At 27.2% G+C, this 20,979-nt stretch overlaps 9 protein-coding genes across 9 annotated transcripts; 5 read left to right on the top strand and 4 right to left on the bottom strand.

Annotated features, from left to right (window-relative positions):
- Positions 1–587: 587 nt before the first annotated feature.
- LOC130664544 (SOSS complex subunit C homolog) lies at positions 588–1,261 on the top strand. The gene is made up of 3 exons (XM_057464495.1): positions 588–829; positions 903–1,027; positions 1,109–1,261. The coding sequence occupies exons 1-3, from the start codon at positions 802–804 to the stop codon at positions 1,259–1,261; spliced, it is 306 nt and encodes a 101-aa protein (XP_057320478.1). The 5' UTR covers positions 588–801.
- Positions 1,262–1,283: 22 nt separating this feature from the next.
- Positions 1,284–4,090, top strand: LOC130664542 (rRNA N6-adenosine-methyltransferase METTL5). Its single transcript, XM_057464493.1, has 2 exons — positions 1,284–1,623; positions 1,711–4,090. The coding sequence occupies exons 1-2, from the start codon at positions 1,284–1,286 to the stop codon at positions 2,004–2,006; spliced, it is 636 nt and encodes a 211-aa protein (XP_057320476.1). The 3' UTR covers positions 2,007–4,090.
- LOC130664540 (putative aldehyde dehydrogenase family 7 member A1 homolog) lies at positions 1,653–5,906 on the bottom strand. The gene is made up of 6 exons (XM_057464491.1): positions 5,622–5,906; positions 5,157–5,561; positions 4,746–5,061; positions 2,689–2,927; positions 2,353–2,613; positions 1,653–2,252 (listed from the first exon to the last, which is right to left on the bottom strand). Exons 1-6 carry the CDS (start codon positions 5,772–5,774, stop codon positions 2,040–2,042), a joined length of 1,587 nt encoding a protein of 528 aa, XP_057320474.1. The 5' UTR covers positions 5,775–5,906; the 3' UTR covers positions 1,653–2,039.
- A 226-nt stretch (positions 5,907–6,132) lies between these two features.
- On the bottom strand, positions 6,133–11,320 carry LOC130664539 (exportin-6). Its single transcript, XM_057464490.1, has 10 exons — positions 11,093–11,320; positions 10,787–10,987; positions 10,484–10,675; positions 10,247–10,406; positions 9,934–10,187; positions 9,684–9,847; positions 7,740–9,359; positions 7,396–7,674; positions 6,348–6,513; positions 6,133–6,274 (listed from the first exon to the last, which is right to left on the bottom strand). The coding sequence occupies exons 1-10, from the start codon at positions 11,093–11,095 to the stop codon at positions 6,197–6,199; spliced, it is 3,117 nt and encodes a 1,038-aa protein (XP_057320473.1). The 5' UTR covers positions 11,096–11,320; the 3' UTR covers positions 6,133–6,196.
- A 657-nt stretch (positions 11,321–11,977) lies between these two features.
- On the top strand, positions 11,978–13,152 carry LOC130664543 (integrator complex subunit 7 homolog). The gene has a single exon (XM_057464494.1). The coding sequence runs from the start codon at positions 12,027–12,029 to the stop codon at positions 12,630–12,632; it is 606 nt and encodes a 201-aa protein (XP_057320477.1). The 5' UTR covers positions 11,978–12,026; the 3' UTR covers positions 12,633–13,152.
- A 426-nt stretch (positions 13,153–13,578) lies between these two features.
- LOC130664541 (uncharacterized) lies at positions 13,579–14,625 on the top strand. Its single transcript, XM_057464492.1, has one exon. It carries the CDS (start codon positions 13,694–13,696, stop codon positions 14,558–14,560), a length of 867 nt encoding a protein of 288 aa, XP_057320475.1. The 5' UTR covers positions 13,579–13,693; the 3' UTR covers positions 14,561–14,625.
- A 1,293-nt stretch (positions 14,626–15,918) lies between these two features.
- Positions 15,919–16,976, top strand: LOC130665307 (uncharacterized). Its single transcript, XM_057465636.1, has one exon. It carries the CDS (start codon positions 15,976–15,978, stop codon positions 16,876–16,878), a length of 903 nt encoding a protein of 300 aa, XP_057321619.1. The 5' UTR covers positions 15,919–15,975; the 3' UTR covers positions 16,879–16,976.
- Positions 16,977–17,638: 662 nt separating this feature from the next.
- Positions 17,639–19,205, bottom strand: LOC130665309 (uncharacterized). The gene has a single exon (XM_057465639.1). The coding sequence runs from the start codon at positions 19,054–19,056 to the stop codon at positions 18,628–18,630; it is 429 nt and encodes a 142-aa protein (XP_057321622.1). The 5' UTR covers positions 19,057–19,205; the 3' UTR covers positions 17,639–18,627.
- A 109-nt stretch (positions 19,206–19,314) lies between these two features.
- Positions 19,315–20,178, bottom strand: LOC130665308 (uncharacterized). The gene has a single exon (XM_057465638.1). The coding sequence runs from the start codon at positions 20,110–20,112 to the stop codon at positions 19,396–19,398; it is 717 nt and encodes a 238-aa protein (XP_057321621.1). The 5' UTR covers positions 20,113–20,178; the 3' UTR covers positions 19,315–19,395.
- Between the last annotated feature and the right edge of the window lie 801 nt (positions 20,179–20,979).

Raw genomic sequence — 20,979 nt, 5'->3', positions numbered from 1 at the left:
TCACAGAGTATCTCCGCCCCTCGAGGTTGAATCCTCCGTTCCGTGGCTTGGTCGATCCTTTTCTACAGTTGCTACGTTGTCTGGAGTCATGTGGTATTTCCCGCCATTAGGTCCAAGGCTTTCACCCTTACAGATGTTTGGACCGCTCGAATTTTATTGCGGTCTCTAATCGGCTTACCCTCCATTACTCAAGTTTTTTATACATAACAGTTTTAAGAAATTTTCTTATTAAAATTTATGGCAGGGTACTTGAATCTCTAAAACTACTTAACTACAAAATACACGGAATTTTTATAAATAACTTACAAATGTCTACAAAACTTTCTCTTAATTTTAACGAACAAAGGATTTCAAACATAAGTTCCTTTTATGGTTTTTCGTTTATAATTTTATTTTAAACAAGCTTCGAGTGACCAGATGTTTTATTACTCTTATTTATTACTTCCGAAAAACCCAAGAATTTCCCACGATTTATTTAAATATAATTATATTTAAATAACCCGCGTAAGAGATTGTTTGTTAACTCCGCGAGGGGTCATTTCGATCGGGCAGGTGGATCGCGATGGGACATCACAAAACTACTCAAAACCGCGTAAACACGTTAACAGGACGACAAAAAAAATTAATTTTTCATAAATTAAATAAATTATTAATGTATTTTTTAATGCCGTCATAGTTTATTAACTGATAATTAATGTAAAAATAATTTTAATTAATTTAATTATTTTTTTTTTTTATCATAAAAAAATAAAAATTAATTTCTTTTGGATTATAACCTATACTATTTAATTAAATGACTTGATGGCTTTTTCACAACCTAATTCACGAGGTAATTTAATTGTTTTCATTAAATTTCTGTTAAAAATTTAATTGATAAAATAATCGTGTTTTGATATTTTTAGAATTACAAAATAGAAAAATATTGGAAGAATTGCAGTTAAAAAAACAGATGTTATTGAAGCAAGGTGTTGCACCAACACTAGGTACATCATTAAATACACCACCGACGTCATCAGCATCTAATTTAGTAATTAAAAACTTGAAATTAAAAAAATTATCAATATATTAACTAATTTTTATAATAATAATATTTATTTAATTTTTTAAGGCAACACCAACAAATGATGGAGTAACAATGAATGCAAGTCAACGTGCAGCGCTACATAATGCTCATGCTGCATCATTTGGTTACTTTGTAACACAAGACTCATCATTTGGAAATTTAATACTTCCCGTATTACCTCGATTTGATGCAAAATAACAATAAAATATAAATAACTAATATGGCGTCAATGCGTTTGAAAGAATTGGAACAATATTTGCAACAATTAGATGGATTTGAAAGTCCTAAAGTACATTTAGAACAATACTCAACAAGTGCTCATATTGGCGCACACTTACTTTATACTGCCCAAACACAATTTAATGACATTGAAGGTAAATCTGTAGCTGATTTAGGTACTGGTTGTGGTGTATTATCCCTCGGAGCACGAATGCTTGGTGCTGATTATGTCGTTGGTTTTGAAATAGACACAGACGCTCTTGAAATTTTATCAAGAAATTGTCAGGACATTGAATTATCAGTTGAAGCTGTGCAGTGTGATATTCTTAAGTATTTACCAGGTATTTAAAAAAAAACAATTAGTAGTAAATAATAATATTATTAGCATATTTATTTATTTATTTAAAAAACCATTTAATAATTAATAGGAAAATTTGAAAAAGCATTCGATACAGTAATAATGAATCCGCCATTTGGTACTAAAAATAACGCTGGAATAGATATGGAATTTTTGGAAATAGCTACTAGATTATCACTAAACACAGTGTATTCATTGCACAAGACGTCAACAAGAAAGTATATTTTAAAAAAAGCGAAAGAATTTAATTGTGAGGCAAAAGTTGTTGCTGAACTGAGATACGATTTACCTCAAGCATATAAGTTTCATAAAAAAAGTTCTGTTGATATACAAGTAGATTTTATACGTTTTTCTATAAACTCATAACAAATAATAATAATATTGTTATTTTATGTTTTATTATTCAAATTTAATTCCTTGGGCAAGTGGTAATTCATTACCATAATTGATTGTTACTGTTGAACGACGCATGTATGACTTCCATGAGTCACTACCACTTTCACGACCACCTCCAGTTGCTTTTTCACCTCCAAATGCTCCGCCAATTTCAGCTCCACTTGTTCCAATGTTGACATTAACTATTCCACAATCAGATCCATGTGGACCTATCCACTAAAAATATTATTAAATAATAATATTAAAACTTAAGTCAATAAGCAATAATAATAATAATAATAATAATAATAATAAATAAATAAATTTTTTACATTACCCGAAATACGTTAGGTAAATTTTTAGTGAATAATGAACTACTGAGACCCTGTTCAACGTTATTATTTTGCATGATAGCATCTTCAATTGAATTTGATTCTAGAATGTATACAATGGGCGCGAAAGTTTCTTTTTGTACGATTTCATCATCAGATGGAAGACCTGAAATAATTGTTGGCTCGACATAAAAACCTGGGCGATTTATTTGTTTACCGCCGAATTCAATTTTCCCGCCATTTTCTACAGCTTTTGCAACGGTTGTCTATAAAGATGTTTATATACATTTAAAATAATAAAAATAAATTAATTATTTATGATTATCAATAAAAATAATAACTTTATAAGCATCAACGGCTTGTTGGGTATGTAGAGGACCATAAAGTGTCGCATCATCCAAAGGATCTCCGATTCTTTCTAGAATACTTTTGAATGCAGTACGTAGTCTACTGACAAATTCATCTTTTATTTTAGAATCTAATATCAAACGTCTTGTTGATGTGCATCGTTGCCCAGCGGTTCCGACACATGAGAATACCGCAGCTCTGACAGCCATTTCCAAATCAGCGTCATTAGCAACTTTAATATTTAATAATTAATCATTACGTAAATTAAATTATTAACTAAATTAATAATTATATAATAATAGTGGCCTCAAAGAAATGATTGAAAAATTCCCAGATATTTTACGGTTTTCCGGTAAAATTTTTTCCATTTTTCCCTGATTCAGAAATTTTATTCGTATCATTAAGATATTCAAATTTTTAATTATATTTTCATTGTCAATAATTAAATTTGATGATTAAGTTATACGAGAAACAAAAAAAAAGTCAATAAAATAAATTAATATGGCTTTTGATTATTCGATGTTAAAAATATGTAAATAAAAATTTTAAATGAGAAAGTTTATGATTAAAATAAATTCAAAATACACTAGTCACTAAAATTAAGGGATATTAGAAAAATTCCAAATTCTTAAGTAATTTTCAACAGGTTGTAACTCGATAGAAAATGTTCTTAGAACAAAAAAAATCTGTCTATCGGTTGACCTTGCGGGCCAGCCCCAAAACTTCCCGCTGTTTTCGAGCTCCTTGAGCTCAAAGAGCTAGAAAACATTGTTGTAGATACATTTCCGAGCTCTTCGAGTTCGAAAATACTTTTGTATACCATTGTTTTAGAAAAAACCGTTTTTTTAGCATTTCTTTCTCCCACGATATCTCACGAACGAATTAACCGATTTTGATGGTTGAGGCGGCAATTGACGTATTCTATTGAGTTCTAGAGCTGATAAGATTTTGAAATTTTTTAGTTCAGTTGTTTCAAAGATATTCGCAAAAAACCGTTTTTTACCATCTCTTTCTCCCGCGATAACTCTCGAGCGAATTATCCAATTGAGATCGCTAAGGCGGCAATCAACGCGTTTTATTGAGTTCTAGAGCTGATTAGATTTTGAAGTTGATCGTATAAGTCGTTTTTGAGAAATTAATAAAAAACTAAAAAAAAAAATTTTTCTTTTCGTAATTTGCCAATATTTTCGAGTCTACTTCATCAAATGATCTGAAAGTATCAGAAAAGTTGATGACCAACAAGCTCTTTCGATTGCCGCCTTATCCATCCAAATTGGTTCATTAGTTAAAAAGTTATAGACCGGTCACACACATACACACACACACACACACACACACACACACACACACACACACACACACACACACACACACACACACACACACACACATACATGCATACAGACACTCGGACATCATTCTGAAAATAGTCAGAATAGCTTCCTAGGACCTCGAAACGTCGACATCTGGTGAAAACTCGATTTTCGCAAATCGGGGTGAAAACAATAACTTCCCAATTTTTCGAAAATCGTCGATTTTCTTAGCGGGAAATTTAAAAAAAGACAAATTGTAGCTTCAAGTGCCTAGTTTTCTGATCTGGTCTTGAAATTTCTTTTTTTTTCACGGTTCCGAAGTAATCAAAAATCAATTATAATTATCAAAAAAAATGTATTGAAGCCCGAACACCGTTTTTAAGACGAGCAAAAATTTGTAAAATTTTTTTTCGATGGTTTTCTTAGGATTACTCCGGGACTGTGCGAAATAAAAAAATTTCAAGACTAGATCAGAAAACTAGACACTTAAAGCCACAATTTTTCTTTTTTGTTTTTGTTGCACGACTATTTTCTTTCGAGTTACAGCCTGTAGAAAATCACTTAAAAATTTGCAGTTTTTTTAATATCCCTTAATTTTTGTGACTAGTGTATTATTGAAATGTTAATAAATTTTTAACTGCTGCAATTAAATTCCTGGATACTTTTCGAAATTCCCTGATAATTCCCGGTTTGTGGTCACCCTGATAATAAAGTACAGAGTAATTAATATAATTTACCTATTAATGCATTATTGCCACCCAACTCCAATAATGATTTTCCGAATCTTTCTTGAACTTTAACCGCAACTTGACAACCAACAGCAGTGCTTCCAGTAAAAGATATCAATGGTAATCTTTTATCATTAACTAAAACTTTACCTACATCAGCACCACCAGTTACTAAAGATGCTATTGATGCTGGTATTCCATTACGTTCAAGAACATTTGCTATTATTCTAGTAGTTGCTATTGACACTAATGGTGTTGTAGGTGAACCTTTCCATACAATAGCATCACCGCATACCATAGCAATCGCACTGTTCCACCCATAAACCTTTTATTGATTTAAATAAATAATTAATTATCAACTACTTCATCAATTAATAAAATTAATAAATTATATATGTTATAAAAAATAATAAAATTAACTGCAATAGGAAAATTAAATGCTGTTATAACACCAACAACACCAACAGGATTCCATTTTTCAAGTAATGCATGATCTTTACGTTCAGATGGAAATATGTAACCAGGCAACATTCGTGATAAACCAACAGCATAATCACAAATGTCGATATACTCTTGAACTTCACCAATTCCTTCAGCTAATATTTTACCCATTTCCAATGACACTAATTGTCCAAGTGGGTTTAAATTACGGCGCAATTCATCACCTATTTGTCGTACTATTTCACCACGTGCTGGCGCGGGTAATGATGACCAGTAGGGCCAAGCTTTGCGTGCTTCTGTAACAGCATTTATTGCTTCCTGTGGTGTTGACTCACGTACTTTAGCTATTACTTTACCACTTGCTGGTGATCTTGATTCAATTATCTGTTAAATAAATAAATAAATAATAAATAAATTAATTAATTAATTGTAAATATTACTTACTTTGCCGGAACCTCCCCAACGACCGTCAAAAAGACCCGGGTTCTCGGTAGTCAATCCTAATTGCTTAAGAAAATTATATTTTGAATCAGTAACAAGAGTGCGTGTTTGATTAGACATTTTTATATTTAAATTTATAATTAATTTATATAACATGGCATCTATAATGTAATGATATAAGTAACTGAGTATATAGAAATTATTGTTATTATTAACTTAAACAATTGAGTATTTGCTTTTTAAAAAATGACTTCAGTTATATTTAAAAGGCTATCAATTAAATTTATATTTTGTATATATATATTTTTGTTATCAGTGAGGGTAACTCTTATCGTATTTTCTACCAATGATTGTCTGACAAATAATTCAAAGATAAATTATTATGTTTTGTTTGTTTGTTTTTTTTTTTTTTTGTTTTCGCTTAATCAAATCTTAATTTATTTTATTTTATTTTATTTTTTTTTAAACAAGTTCATTCGCATTATAAAAGTACGGCAGTGTTTCACATATTTATTATTAATTTATTAAGTTAAAATATGAAAAAATTAATAAAAATTTAAAAAATCTTGGAATTTTATTTACACTGGTTGACACATTTGATAACATCGCAGATCAGATACAAATCGTAATACAGATCTTGTCAATGTTGGTTGATCCTAATAAAAAAAAAATAAGAAAGTTATTTAGGTATAAAATTCTAGATCAATAAGTCAAGTAATTAATACTTACAGTCGACTTATCAAAGTTATTAAGCAAAGTTGATCGCTGTGTATCATCAAGACACTCACAATTTGCCAAAAATGTCATTAAAAAATTATTAAAAAACCATGTTATATTTACAGATGCTAAATTATGGATTGCTGTTGCTATTTCATCTGCTAGTAAATTATGTGATCTAAAAAAAAAATTTATTTTTTAAATTAATTATTTATAATTTAATTAAAATGGTTAATAATTAAGGTAAAATACCTAGTATCCGATCAGGGAATCAGTCCTCGATTACTCCATATATTTGTATATCTATATTTATTAAATTATACTAAATATATCTATACAAATACATGGAGTGATCGGGTATTAATTCCCTAATCGGTTACCGGGTCTCTTACCTTATGGTAAATAAAAAATTTCAATTTTTTTATTTTTGTAAAAAATAAAATATTTATTTAAAACTAAAGTTCCCTGCTAGTTTCTTATTAGTATGCAGCCCTCGTTTATTTCAGTTTAGATTTCATAAACCATTAGATCAGTTACTAAAAATTATAATTACAATTTAAATAGTAATTAATTTATATTTGAATTTTAAATAAATTGTAAGCCTTATTTGAATTGTAATGATTGTTTTTAATAACTGATCTGATGGTCTAGATATTTTAAATCGAAACGAAGCCAGTAAAAATAATCAGAGAACAATTTTTTAAAAAATTAAGTTTTATTTAAGAGGGGTCTGGTCTTTTTTTCTCTATCGCTGTCAAGTGAAGAACGATAATATCTTTGTTGCACTTCCACAGGAAATAGAAACTTTTTCAACGTTTTTCTCTCAAACAAATAAAAATTTTTTTAAAATAATTCCATAGAGTAATGTTTAGAGTCTTGTTTTTTATATTTTGTTTCAAGTTTTCGTTTGAGAGAAAAATTTTGACAAAGATAACTACAGATCCGTTTTAAAACTAAATTATGCAGTTTCATTTCTTCTAATATATATATATATATATATATTTTTTTTTGTGATAAAAGACCAATTAATAATAAATAAATAAATATAATAAATACTTACTTTTGTATTAATACGGTAAATAATGCCATTAAAAACCGTTCAAGTAAATGATTTTTAAAAATTTCTCTCTGATACAATCTCCACCTGGTATTCAATTGCTCTAAACTCTGTAAACTCTGACGAAATATATTAACATCAGATTGTAGTAGTGCTTGTCCAAATACTTCTAAAATAGTAACAAGTTCTTCTTTATTATCAACAACTTCCTCAGCTTCACTATGACCAAATGTACGTGCAATTGATACATTATAAAAATATTGCCATCTATGCAATAAAATACTAAAAAAATAAAAATAATAATTAATTACATAAATAAATAATAAATTTATTAATAAATAAATTACCTATTGAATAATTTGAGTAACACTAAAGTAGTATCTATATAATTATTTAAATCATTATTAACAGCAGGCCAAACTTGTCTCAAGCATAAATTAATAACAGAAGGTACAAAAGCTTTAAATGCATTACTCGGTGCTGATACAACGAGTATTAATATTTCAAGTAACTGATCTAATGCCGGACCAGCAGTTATATTTTCATTAGTATAAATATTTAACATTCCTTGTACAGCATTTTGGGTGAAATCAACACCCAGTTGTTGCTGTAAAACTAAAAACATTGCGTGTAAAAAATTCATTATTATCTCACATGTCGTCTGTGATCTAATTAAATGCGGTAATAATTCTAATACACGATTAATAGTATCTTCCAAACATTGGTACAGTAATTTTTTAATATTCATTGATAGAGAACAACAATCTTCAAGTAATTGTTTCAATGGAATAATAGCCGTCGATATATTAATATCATTAGGAATTATTTGTCCACACTGACCAAGTGATTCAGACATTGTGTGAATAAATGTTGTCAAGAGACGTTGTCTTACAGCATTATCACCATTAACTAGCACAATACCATTTATTAGCCCACGTCTTAATACTTTAATAGTATCTGATTTAAGATAAGGATAATTATTTATACATAATAAGTCACGGAATGCCGTTTGTTCCCATAAATTTGGACGCAGTATTGCTGTTATTGTTTGAAATAAATGCACTGATGAGTGTAATAAATTTGACGGTGGTAATGAATTACTATCATTAATATGTAAATTAAATATCCATATACAAGATTGTATACAGCGCTGGCATAATTCGTCTTTTAATTTATCTGTGCGTTTACAGATCCAATGTGACCACGCTTGCAATGATGCTAGTAATTGTGAATGAATTTCAATTAAATCAATAACTAATGCTGGTGGTTGTAATGCTGCATGATACAATTTATTATCACGTGCAAATCCACACGCATCAAGAGTTTGAGTTATTAATTCTTCAATTAATGTATTTATGTCATCGTTAGTTGTATTATTATTATTTGTTGGCTGTTCAGATAAAAATAACGAATAGAGACGGGCTAATGCTTGAGTTATTGAGGCTAAATCACGTAAATGTGCGTGTACTTTTGTTGCTTCTGATTCATTTAATATTATAACGTGATTATTTGTTAGTGCGATTCCTAGCTCGCCATAAATTGTCAAGTCGGCACGCCATGATCGGTATAAGAGTGTGAAAATTTCAACTGGTAATATTTCAGCTATTTTAGCTAAACATTCAATATTGCAGCGTAGAAAATGCTGCCATTCTGTTTCTTCATTTTCATCAAGTGTCTCAATATCTAAATCTTTTAGACTCCGGGCTTCGTGCTTGAAACTTATTTTTTTGAGAACACGTTCTGCAAGAGCTAGACCTACGGATGCGTATTTAGATTGAGTGGACTCAAGTAATGAGTTCCATACTTCGAGACTACGGAGATAGGCGTGTATTGTTGTGCATTGGTTAAATGTATGATGATATAATACTTCAAGTAATGTATTTATTGGAAATTTAGGACATGACTCAACGCGCTTTAAATGATTTGTTACAAATAATTGTAAAAATTCTGTCGTCTTATCAATATAACTGTAAAAAAAAATTTTATTATTTATAAATATTTTTCTAGAGATGAAATATTTTATCGTATCTGATTTTTTAGCCAAAATTTTCAAAGAGTTTTTTTAATTCTGGACGATTATTTTAAAAATTGATCTTTTTAATTATTGGATTTACGTTAAAATTTATAAGGACTTTTTTTTGCAGATGATTAAATTTCTTACAAAATTGATATGATATATTTTTGCTGTATATCTAATGGTTTAGTCAGAGTTTAAATTTCAAGTATTTTTGGGTAACTGTTAGGAAAAATGGCTCCCAGTAAATAAATAATAAATTTTAAATAAAAGTTACCTTTCATCAACAGAATCTGAACGTTCCATTATTTGAAATAAAGTCACAGCATTATTAAATATTTGTAAAAGTAATGTATCCGTTATACTTGGAGAACATGGTCGATATAACAATTCATTTATTGTTGTCATTGCTTGTATGACCATTTCAATTTGTTTACCATTCTAAATAAAAAATCCATAAATTTTATTAAACATTTACCAGAATACCAATCAACGAATTAATGTATTTATTTATCAAGTTAAATTACCATAGAATCATGATATTTGGCACATGTAAATATGGCATCAAGTAAATTTATAGAAATATAATCAGTAGGTACAATCCAACTAAATAAATGAGCAAGTACTTCCAATGTCACAATACAAATTTCACTGCAACCAATAGAAAGACCATCAACATCAAGAACAGCCTGTGGAGGTACATTTTGTCCTCCAGTTGGTGACGGTGGTGGTGTCATTGTACCTGAACGATTTTGCATTTTTGTTGTTTCACACAAAAGTACTGAATAAAAAAAAATATTTATAAATATTATTCAATACTTGATATATTAAAAAATTTACCTGTCAATGCTTCAAGTGTTACTGAAACTTGTGAACTTAATAAACGTAATAATTCAGTCTTTCGTTGGATAGGTAAATCTTCTCTAGGTGTTGCTAATTCTTCAGATGCTGTTCTTAAATATATCAGACCTAATAACCGTGTTTGTTTATGTCCTAATAACTGATAAAATAAAGTAATAAATAATAATGTATTAATAATATAGATTATTTATTACTTAATTATTATTAAAAACAAACCTGTAAAATATTTGAAAAAAAATCAGGATAAAAATGTGGCCAGTCATGTTTAGCAATATCAACAACTAACTTAACTATTTTATTTCTAACAAATGGTGCTACACTATGTTCAAGTGATAAAGTATAAAGTGTTGATCTAATTAATGCTCTATCTTCCCATAGTAAAATTGGCCATCTTCTTCCAATTGTTGTCTAATTAATTAAATAATAATACAGATAGTCAATTATTCATTAAATTAATTATATATTATTTACTAAAAATATATTTGTTGGTTGTCAGCTAAGTATTACTCAAATAATTACCTCAAGTGTTGATAATGCAAACATACTGACATAATGATTATTTGTTGATGATAAAAAATGTAAACAAGGTCTCCATGAATTTATTTGTGCTGTAAATTCATGCAAACTTTGTTCAATTGTACGTATACGTTCATTTGTGGCACCATTTGAAAAAAACTCAGTCATCAACTGCTCTAATCTCTGTAATGCAGCTGCATCATCCTTTAAAGATATAATTATTCAAATTATTTATTTCATATATTTTTTTTACAAATTATTATGCATTTTTAATTTTTCAAATTTTCTATGTTTAAATTATTCACTTACCATGTTGATGACAGTTCGTCTGTTTAAATATTAATTTATGTAAAAACATAAATATATATATATGTATAATGTATATTATTTTTTATATACAATAGTAATAATAATAGATTAAGGTTAATTGGAGAGCGATGAATTTTTTTTCTTCTGGTTGTCAAATGTGATCGATTCTTTGATAATAAAATTAACAGTGAAAGTCTTGTCGTTTCTCTCTCTTTTTTTTTTCTATTTAATATTATACTTATTTATCAGATAAAATTTATTAAGATAATTGTGAAAGTTTTGGTAAGATAATATGGAGATTAATTATCTGGAGAAGATACATACGAAAAAGGCGCGAATTTTAAATATTTATTTTTTATTTTGTAATTAATGAGTGAATTTATTTATATTTTAATATCTTATTAGTTTTATAATTGATTTTGAATAATTGCGGCAATAATAATAACAAATTTAAAGATAATAAAAGATTTTAAAATCTTTTATTAGAAATAAAAGATTTGAAAATTTTCAAATACAAGATCGATAAAGTTAACATCTGTTATATCGACACATTTATTATTATTTTTAAAAAATACGTGAAAAGAAAAGCCAGGCGTGCTCCGACTTGTTACAGAAACGTTAATCCAATATATGAAATCAAAAAAATTAAATAAAAAATCATAAAATGGTGACCAATTATTACTTAAATTTGATAATTATAAAAAACTTTAATCGTAAAATGAAATATTCACATTTATTAATTATCAAATAATTAATAAATTATTCACATGAATCACAACTTTTATTGGTGAGTTTTTTTTTCTTACCATAATTATTATTGTCATACATTATAAAAGTTTTTAAAATTAATTTTAATAAATATAATTAAAAAAAAAATAATTCTTTTAATAGCTTTCTTTAGAAGCAATTGTGATATATAAATAACTCATTTAAAATGTCACAAGTAATACGTTTACAATTTTACGACATAAACGGCGATTCAGTTCATGATCAAGTACTAAATTTGTATGATTATTTAAATAAATTAAAATCTGTAGAAAATGATAAAGGAGATGATGTTATAAATAATAATAATAATAATAATAATAATAATAATGATAATGATAATAATAATAATATAAAATTATTTGTTGCGACTCAATTGTCTAAAGAAACTGAAGAGCAATTAACTTATAATCGTCCAACTGATTTTAATGTCGATCAATTATTTCCATTATCTGTTGGATCATTTCTGTTAGTGAACGATAAAGAATTACCAAACATTCAAACTATTCATATCATCGCCTATGAAAATAAATATTTACGTTATTACTCAACTAGTTATTTAGGGTATATCTTGAATATTATATTGGATCTTTTTCATTCATTGGATGATATCAACATACATATGATTGGTGAATATATTTCAACATTAGAAATTTATTTGAAAAATAAATATAGAGCTATTGATGCATATTTACCCGTATCAATGAGATTAATTGAAACGTCAAATTTAATTAAATGTTTTGATAAAGACAAGTATTCTGTGCGTTTAGTTTAATGTTAATTATTTCAAAAAATAATTTATTTATAAAAACATACTGTTTTCGCATAAATTTAAGTTGATCATTTGTTTGTTTTTAAGAAAAAACTTGAATTTATTATAAAGTTAGAAAGTATCAAGATTGGCTACTTGGGAATTATTAATCTGTACCGAGAACTTTTTAAACTAAAAAATACCGTGGCAATTGTGGTATCCAATTCTAGTAGGATTAAATTAAATTATAATTGTATCTAAGGTAAAAGACCCAGTACCCGATCACTCTTGTATATCTATATTTACTAAATTTTACTGAATATAGATATACGAATTCATGAAGTGATACATGTACCCGGGACCTCTCGAGTACTAGTTCCCTGATCGGGTACTAGGTCTCTGACCTTACTTGTTCTCATTTCAAAACAAAGAAAAAAAAAAAACAACAACTGAGATTATTATGTAAACGAATTGACTAAATTTTTTTTTATTTAAAATTTCTCCAGAGTACACAGAAAAAAAGGATTTCTTGGCGCGAAAAATTTTTACTCGCCCTAAAAAAATTATTACTTGCCCCAAGAAATTTTTTGCATTATGAATTGAAAAGGAAAATTTTCTTGGGGCGAGATTAGTATATTACATACCTAGGCCAGTAAAATAAGAAAAGTCTCAGATCACATGTAATTGTTGGCCGAGGCTGACAAACATGTGGTCTGAGGCTTTCTTTTTTACTAGCCAAGGTGCTTATACTATTTTTCTGCCCTCCGGCCGGAGAGTGAAAACTTTCGGGCCGCTGCCCTAAACGAAGTTACAACTTTCCGGCTCCGTCGAGCAGAAAAATAGTATACGCACCTTGGCCAGTAAAAAAGAAAGCCTCAGACCACATATTTGTCACTACTAGAAAAAAACACTACCAAGTTGCATTTATGAATAAACTCTACCGTTTGAAATCCCTACATCTAGTTAACTAAATAAATAAAAATAAAATAAGCAAAATTTGATTATGTAAGCATTTGAATCATAATTTACAATTTTTCCAAACAATTTAAATCTATTATAGTATATATAATAAATACTTGTACAAAATGAGTAAATTAAACAATAAAAATTCAAATCCAACGATACCAGTTATTCCATGGGATAAAAATGATTCAATCAGATATTCATCAAATAATTATGCTGGACCTTTATTAAATAATATACATTTTAGTGAGTCCAATATAAAAAATAATATAACACAACTTACAAATTTTATAAATACATTGATTCAGTATATTAATAATTTGTGTGATATATTGAGAAAGGAATTAGATAATTACATAAATAATTTGAAAATTGATGAAAGCTCAGCAGAATTGTATAAAGACTTTAAACATATTAATGGGGCTTATAAAAAATTGATTAAAACTTTAGAAAATTTTTCACTGGATATTACTAAAGATTATAATAGAGTATTACAAATAGCTATCGAACTAGATTTATTAAGACAGCAATATGTTGTTATTAAGAAAGAATATAATGAATTTAAAGAGGATCAACAGATGAATGAAAACAATAACTATGAGTTGGACTATGATCGCGGAATAAAACGTGACCGTTATCTAAATACGTCATTGAATTTGAATTCAAGAATTAAGAATTTAGTACAAATACATAATAAAAAATTTGCTGATTATAACGAATTTAATTTTAAAATGAATATGTTGATAGCTAATATAACTAATGGAAGAATTGTTTATACCTCAATGTTAAGTAATAAAAACTATACAATATTACTTAAGCAATTTGTCGATGATTTTGGTAAATTGGTTAATTTGACAGATACTACGTCGAAAAAACGTGGCCAGGTTATTTCAAAGTTAGTTGTTGATTACATGAAAGATTTAAATACATTGTCCAGTGAATTTCACTTACATCCAATTAAAAAATTAAACGATATAAGATTTAATTGAATTTATAAAATATTTATAATTTTTTTTGAATAAACAAATTTCGATAAATTTGGTTTGTTGAATATCTATTGTCACACAACCCATACGAAAAAAATATATATCCGGGCTAATCTGCATATAAACGACATATATAAAAATATATGTCTCACATATGCAGATTGGCCCAGATATATCTAGATATATATTTTTTTCGTATGGGCAATATTGATATGTAATATGGAATCTATTTTTAAAAGATGGACTTTTACTTGATCAATTTTTCAGTATATTTTAAATTCACCCCTGTAAGTCTATGATGAAAAATAATTAGCAGCTGTAAAAAAATGTAGGGGATCTTCTAGATGTAAATCTTTTGAAGGTTGGTTCCTCATCTATTTTTTGAATCTTAACGATTATCGAGAAGAAGTTGGGAAATAGAAATTCCAGAAGATTATTTATTTTATTTTTGTTTATCAAGGCCCAACAGCAGATGCCAATGATAGGGCCATAAGTTGTACAAAGATTCCAAATTCAAAAAAATACATAATATATAGTATCTATGATGTACTTAAACTAAGTTGCTTCAGAGGCAAAGATGTAGAAAAATTTACACAGAAAAAAAATTAAACTTAAACCAAAAAGAATTTACTTGGACCATTACCTGATCAGGGAACTATTATCCGATCACTCATGTATTTTAATATCTAAGCTTACTAAATTTTACTAAATAAAGATATACGCGCTACTACTATTAAAACTGTTAAATAAATTTAGTATTTAAGTATAAAATGAAATAAAATAATTAATGCTAATATAATGTAACCTATAAATATAATACAAATACATGAAGTGATCGGGTACTAGTTCTCTGATTGGACACAAGGTCTTTTACCCTATGAAGAAAAAATTTTTTTTTGGATCAAGAATATTTTTTTCTTAAAGTTGACATTCTTGACTCAAAAAAAAATTTATCTGATTGATAAATTTAAACTCTTGATCCAAGTATAGTTTTCTGTTAACTGAAAAAAATATCTTTTTTTGTCTTCAACCTACGATTTAAATTTCGACGGGATTTGTTAATATTTTGTTAAAATTAATAACTTACCATCATAAAAATTTAAATTCAGATGTTTATTTTTTTGTTTGATCGGGTATTTTAATAATCGTCTGCGAAAATATTGAAATTTTTTTTTTAACGTATTTCATAAATGTTCATAATTTAAAAAAAAATATTGATTATAAACTGAAAATTATAAATCTTCAGTTCGTAGTCAATTTTTTGAGTATTAGAAAAATTTAATATACAATACTTAGGTATGACTCACTATCATAAATAATTATTAATATGACTCTATAAATAATAAATTTATATTTATAATTTATTTATTAGTAATGAATGAAATGATAAATATAAATAATTATTAATAATAAATAAAATGAATTGTTTAATATATTTGTATCATGATGATGCACTTCGTTCAAAATATGAAACAAATCAATACAAAAATATAATATCAGCACGTAATGATACAATTTGGAGATTATGTCGTACATATTTTGAGCATGTATTTAAATATGACAGAACAAGTAAAAAAGCAATAACAATAATGGAACCAATTTCATCATCAAACAATAAAATGCCATCACAATTTACCGAATTAAAATTGATGCATCAAATAACATTAATTTTATTTTGTGGTAATTGTAAACAAATGTCTGATGATTATTTAAACGAACAAGATTTACACCATTACACCCATTACATTAAATATAAAGACGGTGAATCATTTGAAATATTAAATGATAAATTGAAAAATTTATCATTAACATACGAGTCGTATGGTTTAACGCGTGCAAGTGTTATTGTACTTGATCTAGACGATACATTAATAGATGATTCAATAAATCCACGTTCGCAACGACTGATAAATCAACTAAATCAATTTAAACGTATATTTAATTTTGTCGTATTATGGTCACACGGTACAACAAATCATGTACGTGACTCTTTGAATGCATTGAAAATATCGCGAAAGTTTTTTGATTTAATTATCACGAGACCGACATTACAGGTCTGTGGTTCAAATAAAGGTATTGGTGTTGTATTGGGCGAATTGTATAGACAATTTCAAGTACGTGAGATAACATTTTCATGCATTGTTGATGATTTACAAAGTAATTTTACTGATGATTATATGCTTTTTGTTCATGTACCGAAATACAATGACACTGAAGATTTAAGTGATTTTTACGATTGGATTTTAAAAGAAATACCGCAAATTAAAAATGATTGTGAATCAAATGACGGTGTTGTGTCTGTTCGTAAATTAAGTTGGTAAAAAAAAATCTTTACAGTATGTCCGTGGAAAATTTATAAGCTTTTGTAATTAATTGACTAATTGTTATAGAATTTTATTCAAAGATATAATTAATTTTTTTGAAATTAATTATAATCGATATTGTAAAACATTTATTTTTCCTCTAATATTTCATGTTGAGTTTAAAATAATAGTTTATGATCTATAGATATTTATAAATAGATACTTTGTATATGGCTCGAAGGACTATACAATGTCGCGCATCCAGTTCGACGATAATCAACTAGTATGATAAGTTTTTTAAGGATTAAAATTGAGTTATCCATTATTATAGTAAAGCATTAAAGTGTGATTTAATAATAATGTGAAATTTTATTGATAGAGATAAATTTTCCAATAAGACGGTATTAAAAAAATTTTTTAAATTTGTAATTACGCAAATGTAAGAATAGATTTTAAAGAATTTAAAATTCAAATTAAAGAATAAGTTATTTTATCAACAAATTCGTGTTGAGCTATTGTTTTTAAGACGCATGTCAATTTAGTCGATAATTTGTGATAGCAATCAACATCAACAATACGTATTTTAACTTTACGGTCGAGATTTAAATTATCTAATTCTTGTTGTAATGATGATAATATAACACTATCATCACCATCACTTAGTTCAATATAATATGTATGTTTTATATTTTTTCTGTCTTCATTTTCTTCATTGCACAATACCAAATTCAATTCATTTTTATCTTTCGGATTAAACATTAACCAATAATGAGGTGTCTTTATTACTGTAACTGTTAATTTTTCCTGTAGTTTTTCAATTGTATCGTATATTATCATTGTATCAACTATTAAATTATTGTTAAATACATATATTTATATTTTATTTAATAATAAGCATCTGAATATATGAGTATATGAATGAATTACTAAATAATAAGTAATTAATTAATTATTTTTTATTTATAAATTATTATTTATCACTAGGGCTTAACTGCATTAGGTTTTGGATCTGCACCATTGTCATGTGTTTTAAAAATACTAGGAAACATGAAAACTATTGCAATAATTATAAAAATCACTAGAAGAATATTGCGTATTATATTGTTACCTAATGTCATGTTTTAATCTTTTATTCAACTAAAATTATACATCTATTTTTTATTTATTTTAATTGTTGGGTTATTATTTATATGCAATTTTGTATTTAACTCATTCATAGGCTTGTTTTGTACTTCATTTATCTTTGGGTTATTATTTATTGTTAATTTTGTTTTTAACTCATCGATAGTTTTTTTATGTAATTCATTGATTTTTGGGTTATTCAATTTATTTTCGGTTCCCGCTTTCAATTTTTTCGAATCATGTGACAATGACGACGATGTCGATGAAGAATCCTTTTTGTTTTTACTCAACAAATTACATTTTCTTTTCTTGTCTACCGAATTTATATCGTCTTCAGGTCCATGAGCTAATTTTGCAATCATTTCATGTTTTATGTCTGATTCTATTAAACAAAATGACATATAAACAGAGATAGTAATGATAAACAAAATAAATGAAAATGACGTTGCGATGAAACCAGAACAAGCTAGAAAGTTTTCTCCATAGTCTCTTTTAAGTCGTCTCAGATAATATTTATCATGTGTTTCTTCATTTGTTTTTTTCTTCATTTTATTATTATTTTCTTTATTTATTGCTACTACTATTAATAAATCAGTATTACGGCAGTAAAATACGCGCTACTACTATTAAAACTGTTAAATAAATTTAGTATTTAAGTATAAAATGAAATAAAATAATTAATGCTAATATAATGTAACCTATAAATATAATATGAGAAGCGAATACGGGTTTTAAAAATGGAGTATCTGTATTATTTGTTATTGTACTGGAATAATAAATTTCTGTCCATGTTGGTGGAACACCTAATAAATTAACATAATCGTAGTCAGGATAGTCAAGTGCAAAAATTGGTGTTGTTAAATCAAGTTCTTTGATTTTACGATAAAATTCAAGATTTTTGTACATTGGTATCAATATTTCATTCCATATTTTTATCCAAAACAATGTACAGGCATCTTTGTTTGTTACTTGAATAGAACGTGTTTTAAAATCATCATTCTCATGTATTTTTACTCGATTAAGAAATATTGGATCTTTTAGTACATTCATAAAATATTCATGTGACAAACGCATTTTTATAAGTTTTATATCAAATATATTAATATAGATTTTATTTATAATTCATTTGTTTTACTAATAATATTCGTTATTATTTTATAAAATAATATAATGCTTGTGATCTATTACTCATTACTCACAGTTGAAATATGTGAAATGTCAGAAACAATATTCTTTAAGTAATATAAAATGACGTTTCTTTAAAATCGTATCAAAATGGATGCGAGCCATGTGCATGTATTCAAATGAAATTAGGCGCGTAATTTGAAATGATTGAAAAAATTTTTTATTTATTTATTTATAATTTAAAAATTCATTTAGACAAGGTTAAATAAATAATAATTTTTAAATGAATTAAACATCCCAATTAACGGTATTCACTTCCAAAAATGGTTTAACACTAATCCCCATATCATTATCATTTTTCAACATAGTATTTTGTAAATTAATCATACCTGTAGCAACAGTAGTAAAAATCGGCCCAGTTAAGACAATTTGTTTGTTACCGAATGAATTATTACAATCGACATAAGTAACTCGTTCACATGGGGAATTACGTACGTGTAATTGTTGTGCTCGTATCATATGAGCAATGTCAACATTGTTATTAATTTTACGATTATTAACAAGTTCGGGATATTTCATAATAACTTTGCCCTTTGATAGAATGTCCAATTCGCCTACCGGTGGTTTTGTTCTAACACGTAATAGTGGCAATAATTTATTACGTATCATAAAAAAGTTTAAATTTTTGTATTTACAAATAGCTGATAGATAAGCATCTAAATATTTTTCCAATATACTTAAACGTTCGATATTTTTTTCTTCAATATATTCTGTGAATATTGACAACTTAACAATATCTTCTAATTCAAGTAGATCATTTATACCGTACTCTTTTTTTTGACATAATTGGATTATTTTATTTATTATATTTCTATCAAATGCTGCTTTATCATTATTATAAATTTTTTTCAGAATACCGTCATTAGTACCAATTGAACGTACGACTTGTTGATATAAATCATTACTATCGAATTCTTTTTCTAATACTCCAAAAACTTTTTCCATTTCTGTAAAAATATCCAATTGTTGTTATTTATTTTTTTTTCAATATTCTAGTACTAATAAAAAACATTTATTTAAACAAATTTACTTAGATACTTTATTATATACATATTAAATTAAACCCTATCAAAAAAACCCATGTGGGGTTGCATGGAAATCCATAAGAATCCATGGAGGAAAGTATGGATTTCCGTAAGAAACCATAGGAATTAGTATAGGAGTGAATGGATCCATATAAGAATCTATGTAGGAAATGATGGTTATCTGAATTCCCATATGGAAAGTTACTTTGGAAACTGTGGGTACCTGGATTTTCATTTTGACATGGTGCAGATTTCTATGGGAAATCGAGGTAAGAATCTACATGGGAATCCATACTAGATTCTCATATGGATTTGGCATGGTGTGGATTTCCATAGGAACCCAAGTGAGAATCTATATCAGAATCTATGCTGGATTCCTATAGGAAACCATATGGGAATGCACCTGAAACGCCATATGGGAACCTACATATAGCAATCGAGACTGGATTCCCATATGGATTTTTTTGATAGGGAATTCATATATTTAATACACTCGCACTGATATATTGCATTGCTTATACATGACAGTTTCTGCCAAGAAAACATACTCAGACATGAGTATTATGTTGTAAAAAAAAAACCAGTACAGTACACATTATTCCGGTGTTGAATCCAGCCCAGAAAATGGTGTTGAAATAACCCAGGTAGCGGTGTCGAAATTTTTCCCGATATTAAAAAAAAGTAGTTTTATTTTTGAAGTATTAGAGGTCGAATTTTATTTCAAATAAAAAAAAATTTTTGTTGTTTTAAAAATATTAATAATACAACAGATTTATTAATTGTTTGA

This window comes from Microplitis mediator, chromosome 3 (genome assembly GCF_029852145.1).
Source record: "Microplitis mediator isolate UGA2020A chromosome 3, iyMicMedi2.1, whole genome shotgun sequence".
Lineage (NCBI taxonomy): Eukaryota > Metazoa > Arthropoda > Insecta > Hymenoptera > Braconidae > Microplitis > Microplitis mediator.
The sequence above is the reverse complement of the archived record's forward strand: the minus strand, read 5'-3'. Positions and strand labels throughout refer to the sequence as shown.